Here is a 6000-nt window from a genome sequence, read left to right as displayed (position 1 = left end):
ATGCTGGGGCAGTGCCTTTAAGGGATAGTGTATACTCGGGCAGTGCCTTTAAGGGATAGTGTGTACTCGGGCAGTGCCTTTAAGGGATAGTGTGTACTCGGGCAGTGCCTTTAAGGGATAGTGTTGTCAGTTCTTTTTTGCTCCTGTTGACAAATAAAGGAGCGAGTTCAAAAGTGGCATTTCCCCACAGCGGATGCTCCCTGACCCTGCTACTAACTGATGTTTGCATCTGCTTCTTTCCCTACAGTCTGACCACCCCGATGAAATACCATTCAGACTCCACTGGAAGGAGCTTGAGGTCACGTCATTTGGTGTCATAAATGACTGGAAGGGCTTTTGAAAATTTAGCTTGGGAGTTGGGTGTAACTTTTATCCCACCGGGATGCTGAAGCTGGTCTTAGCTGCAGAAGCCCCGCTCTTGACCTTCCTCTTCTGTGTATGGGAAATCAAGTCTGGGCCCCTGGCTTTAGAGAGCTGGGCAGGAAAAAACGGGAGGTCACACTAATCCTTCCTAAAATGCGGCTGCAGCTTGTCACTTTGAAGAAGCATCAGAACCGCAGGCCAGGAGCTCTTGCCCAGATCACTTCTCTCAGTTCCAGCCCAGAACAAACAAGGCTATTTAGGGATCTTAAGGATTAAATATCAGAATCTAAGTGTGATGCAAGGGGGCCGAATAGATGAGAGCCAGTCCCCGTGGTGGTTTGTGCCTACTGTGACCTCAAGGTGCTTCTGCGTCATTGCAGAGGAAGGAGAAGAAGCGTCTTACTGACACTGGGACACACGGAGGAATCATCTTTGCAGGGCACACTGGGGCGAGTGGTGAGCAGGCTGCATCCAGGTCTGAGGGCTTTGGCCACCCAGGCTCCATCTAGCTGTCCCGAGGGCTACCCATGAGCACAGACTGGGAAGCTCTGAGGTAGCATATTTCTCTTTTCTTAAGGCACTGGTTCTCACCTGGAGCCAAGTTTGCCCCCCAGGGAATATTTGGTAATATCTGGAAGCATTTTTGGCTGTCACAATTGCAGGGGGTGCCTGTGTGCTGCTGGCGCCTGATGGGTAGAGACCAGGGATGCTGCTAACCATGCTACAATGCACAGCACAGCACGGCCCTCCCATCACAACAGAGAACCCTCTCCCCCCACCCCCAAATGTAACTAGTGTGGCTGTTGAGAAACCCCGCCCTAAGGTGAAGCTCAGTTGGACAGAAGGCGCTAGTTCAAGGAACGGCAAGGTCTCTTGCTCTCAGTGAGTCCATCTTTAAAAACCTGTTCAAGAATTTTGATAGACCTCAACAGAGCAGAGGTTTACCTTTCCTCCCTTGTCGCTCCTCTTTTCTTTTTTCTCCACAACCTCCCTCTTCTGTCACATTTATAGATTTTTTTTGTCTACTTCAGTAATTTGTTATTTTGTTTTCTTCTTCATGTGGATACTTCTCACTAGTCATTGGTAACTGAGAAGCTCCAAGACAGGCTCCCAGAATTAAATGGCAGCACTACCCCCCCAGAGTCATGGTCACCAGAGATGGGGCTGACTCAGGGGACACGGGGCGGGGGGGTGCCTGATGCTGCTAATGAGAAGAGCAGGTGCCACTTGGTTGGCATTCCCTTAACCCATCTGACACCCAGTAAAACAAAACAAAAACATGAAAAGGAAAGAAAATCAGCCTACTGGGACAAAGCCGGAAATGGACTAGTGCATACGCCGGGAAACCGTTCAGCACCAATCACTGTCTGCTAATCCCAGCCCGGTTTTCATCAGCAGCTCCCTGGTGCTCTGAGTTTTTATTCTACTAAAGATTTAAACCAGTTTGTTTTTAAGAAACCATTCTAATCCCCTTTAACTGTGTAATTTAATCTTGGTTACGAAGTTACTCTGGGAGCTGAGTGGAAGACACCCTTCCCCTCCCACAAACAAGATTAACCTTTCTTAGCTTATTTTTCCTAAAGTCTCAAGGGTAGTGCCAGCTAGGGTAAGGGGTAAAGCCACTGGGAGGAAGGGGGGGGCAGGGAGAAAAGGAGCTGGAGGAAGGCAAGGAAGGCAAATGACGGTCTCAGAAGCAGAGCCCAGGCTCTTCTGCTCACACAAACCTGGACAAAAAATTGGGCCACAGTCTAGAGTTGGGGGCTCTTATTCTGTTTTATCGAGTCATTTGCTGTCTCTCCATCAAGAGCACAGAGAAGAAAACACAGAGGATACAAATAATCAAAAGGCCACATGCATGGGACCAGGGCAGGCTGCCAAGCTGCGCTTTCAACTTAAAGTTCAGAAGGAACTTGAGGGATTAAGAGTTTCAAGTCCTGGTTATCAGAGCCCACCGTGGTCACCCACAGACCCTGGCTAGATGCACAAGAGCCCGGCCGGGGACCCCCACCGCAGTGCACCTCAGGCTGGGGTCCACAGTCCCCTCCCTCCCCCATCTGGGAGGTCTTCCTGCATGTCCAGTTGCTCTCCCATATGGACGGTCACATGTTGACTCCTGGCAAATACCGGCTCTCCAGAGCGCCCTTCTCTTTATCGGGTGTCCGCCTGGCCCCTGCCCCCGAGCAGGCTGGCCCACTGCTCTGTGTCACACAGATCAGCCACTCCAGCCATCGGCCCTTCCTCTTATCTCAGTCCTGGCCAGGGGCCGTGGGGCTGGGGGACTGGGAATGGGGTGAAGGGATGAAAATGGCGGTTTTTAGGCAGAAAGTATGTTAGCCTCCTCCAGGAAAGCATTTCCATTTCTTTACACCAACAGAAGAATGCTGAGGCGCTGCACGAGCACCCCACTCCCTCCACCGACCTCCCCTCTGACCTCCCACCTGACCCCCTGGCCCCAGAAGGGGACCGGCTGGTACTCACGCTGCTGGGGTGAAGCATGGGCAGAGGTAGCAGGAGGAGCGGCACGAAGATGACGAGCAGCAGCTTCCTGGCTCGGTGGAGGCCCTTCAGCAAGCCCATCCTGGACCTCCTCCCCTTGGAGCTCGCGCCCGCCAAGTGCCTGTGCTGCTGGCGACGCTCGCCTCCCTCCAGAAACACTCCTTCAACCTTTCTCGGCTTCCAAGAGTCCTCTCTCGTCTTAAGAGCAGAACAGGAGGGCAGGTAGAGCCTCTGTTTGCAACGAAGGCCGGCCTCCTCGCCTTCGGTTTTAGGTGGGATTGGTGAGCATAGTTTCATGCCCAGCGAAAAGGAAGCGGGAAAGGATGCTAAACGGGGGCATAATGGCTCTCTCTTTGCTTGATCAGTAATGGAGTAACTTCATTCCAAAGCTCAGCAAAGGCCCCCTTAATCAATCAAGATTGCACCTCTGCTGCAGCTGTCCGGCTGCCGTCTATTGTGCCCTCCAACATTTTTCCTCTCTCGGATGGCCTGTTTTGGGCAGTACCACTTTCGCTCTCTACCTGTGCTGGCTGTACCCCCTTTCCTTAAAAAATCTAGTCCCCCCTCTTCCCTTAAAACAAACCCCCGAGTTTGTCAGCAGACCATGGAGACTTCAAATAGGGCTGGTCTCTCCTCCCAGGACCTGGCACTTTAACTCTGTTCAAATTGCTCTCCTTCTAATTGGTTTCCCATTATAATTTGCCTTGAGCCTGGGCCTCCAAAGCAGAAAAAAAAAAGTCCCCAAGACATTCCTTTTTGTCACGGGACAAACTCTTGCTGGAGGCCCACCTTAACTTTTCTTCACCTATGGGACGCAGGACAGAGGCAGTAGCCACGCCCATTCCTCACAGCCAATCAGCACGTTGGAAAGAATGAGTCAGTATCTCTTCCAAAGGCAGTTCAGGATTGGTCCCAGCAGGGGCCTGCTGATTCTGCAGAACCTAAGCAATGTGCAAAGCTTGTTTTTGTTTCTCAAACATCCTAGGGGCTGGAGTGATGACCATCACCGTAAACAGAATCCCACTTCCTCAAGCACTGCTTTAACGTTGCAAAGCATAGGACCCTGAGTTTTCTCTGGGAGGGCCACTTGCTGACCTAGTCCTTGGGAAGATGAAATGTCTGGTGGCAGGGAGAAAATGAAATATTAATCCTGGAGAACTTTACCCCAGAGTATAGAATATTAAGTCTTTTAGATTTCCCTGGTGGCAAAGTTGTTTGCTTCAGCACCCGGGTGAATACAAAGCATGAGTCAACAGAGGATGTTAGCCTGTCAGAAAGACCACAGACCCTTTTAGGGAGAATGGGAAGGGTACTGCCTCTCTGGAAAAATCTAGATGCCAGTCTCATTTCAGAGGCCCTTGGAGCCCAGACATCTGTGGTCTTTCTGGCTGGAGTAGGTGTTCCAATGTCCCTCTCTGAGGCTCTTTACCAAAAAAGAAGCAGGAGGCTTCCTTTGGCTGGTGTGCAGGGAGGAGGTGGGAGGGCAGGGAAAAAATGGATGGGTGCAGGAATAGGGCCTTTGCAGCCCTTGGACGCTGGAATTTCTGCTGCTTAAAGGCCAGGAGAAGCATTCTCTTTTCTCTGAAAAGTCATGTGGATATGGGGCAAGGAAGAAAGAAAAAAAGAGAGAGAGAGAGAGAGAGAGAGAGAGAGAGAGAAAGCCCCCAAACTTTTATATTTGGTGGTCCTTGGCAGCATTGCCTTCATCTGAGAGATGCTGAGCAGAGTCAAGGGTTATGAAATTCACGTTCGCTTGAATTCACAGAACGCAAGGAATGGCATTCTAGGGTCTGCAGCTATGCCAGTTGGAAATAATCCCCAGGCTAAAGGCAAAGTGACTCCAAAAAGGTGACTCTAGAAAACCAGTTCTTCTTGACCTCTAAAGCAGGAGCAACTGTGGACGACCCAGTTTGAAATTTTCTTGCCATTGTAGGATGCGCTACAATGACTCATCTCTTTAAGTGCATTTTAAAGACTGGCTACTGTATTTACTACATTCAGTCCTCATTTTGGGATGATTTGGAAACTCAGAATGGGCAAAAGCACATGTGTGATGTTTTGGTGGCAAATATTAAAGAGGCAGGGTACAAGTAAACAGCTGTGGAAGTCAACATTCTCTGTTAAACCCATGAGCCACTTCAAATTCCTTGGTGAGATAGTATGAGATAATAAAGATTCCATTAAGCCTGGAAACTCAATCATGACATTTTTATTACACCATAAGTGAATATTTGTTAAATAAAACTATGTGAGTGACATAGTAAGACCAGTAGTTCTCCTTCAGGACTCTATCCACTTTTTAGATAAAGAAAACATTTTCCTAAGGAAATTTTATACATTGCTTAAGAAATGTAAGACAGATTCCACCTATATGAGGTAACAAAAGTAGTCAAACACTTAGAAACAGAAAGTCGAATGGTAGTTGCCAGGGGCTGGGGGGAGAGGGAAAAGCGGAGTTGTGGTTTCATAGGTATCGTTTTTGCAAGATGAAAAAGTTCTGGAGCTCTGTCACACAACAGCGTACATGTAGTTAACATTACGGTACCGTACACTTAGAAATGGTTTGGATGGTAACTTTCATACGATGTGTTTTTTAACCACAGTAAAAAAAATGAAAGATATTAAAATGGGTTAGGAAAGTCAGGGGCACCATGTAAAGTCATTTAACAAGCATTTAATTTTAGGCCAGTGCTCTGGCCTTTACCACTTATGTGATTTACCACTTACGTGATTCTCCTTTATGAAGGCTTCAGCATATAGATGTTTTTCAGTGTCTCTTGAGTGACACCAGAGGTAGCCATGAGAATGCCGACTATAGAGGAAACTTCCAGAATTTTTAGATCCTAAAATTTCCCGGCAGTCTAGAAATGGCAGAAGGGTTCCACTGAGTCACAGGCGAGCTTCCACTGCTATGTCACACTCTGAATTATTCTTTGAGTAAATACGACAAAATGGGACTGGGGTGTGATGGGGGTGTGTACGGTGCGGCATTAATGAGGCACAATGGGAGAGTCCGTTGCTGTCCAGGCTACTCCCTCACTGCTCACTGGGCAGAGTCGGGTTTTGGGGTGGTGGTGGTGAGGAGAATGTTTGATTTTGCTGTAAATGAAGTCAGTGCTATAAAACTTTTTGTGGGTAAAC

At 48.6% G+C, this 6000-nt stretch overlaps 1 protein-coding gene across 1 annotated transcript in view; it reads right to left on the bottom strand.

Annotated features, from left to right (window-relative positions):
• The window catches only part of SLC13A4 (solute carrier family 13 member 4), a 42380-nt gene extending 38076 nt beyond the window's left edge, over nucleotides 1–4304 (bottom strand). The window contains exon 1 of the mRNA XM_024737955.1: nucleotides 2842–4304. Within this exon, the coding sequence (XP_024593723.1) occupies nucleotides 2842–3156 (315 nt within the window). The 5' untranslated portion in view covers nucleotides 3157–4304. The remainder of the gene's footprint in view (nucleotides 1–2841) is intronic.
• Between the last annotated feature and the right edge of the window lie 1696 nt (nucleotides 4305–6000).

Source organism: Neophocaena asiaeorientalis, unplaced genomic scaffold, assembly GCF_003031525.2.
Source record: "Neophocaena asiaeorientalis asiaeorientalis breed wild unplaced genomic scaffold, Neophocaena_asiaeorientalis_V1.1 scaffold364, whole genome shotgun sequence".
NCBI lineage: Eukaryota > Metazoa > Chordata > Mammalia > Artiodactyla > Phocoenidae > Neophocaena > Neophocaena asiaeorientalis.
This window is presented reverse-complemented; position numbering and strand designations above follow the sequence as displayed.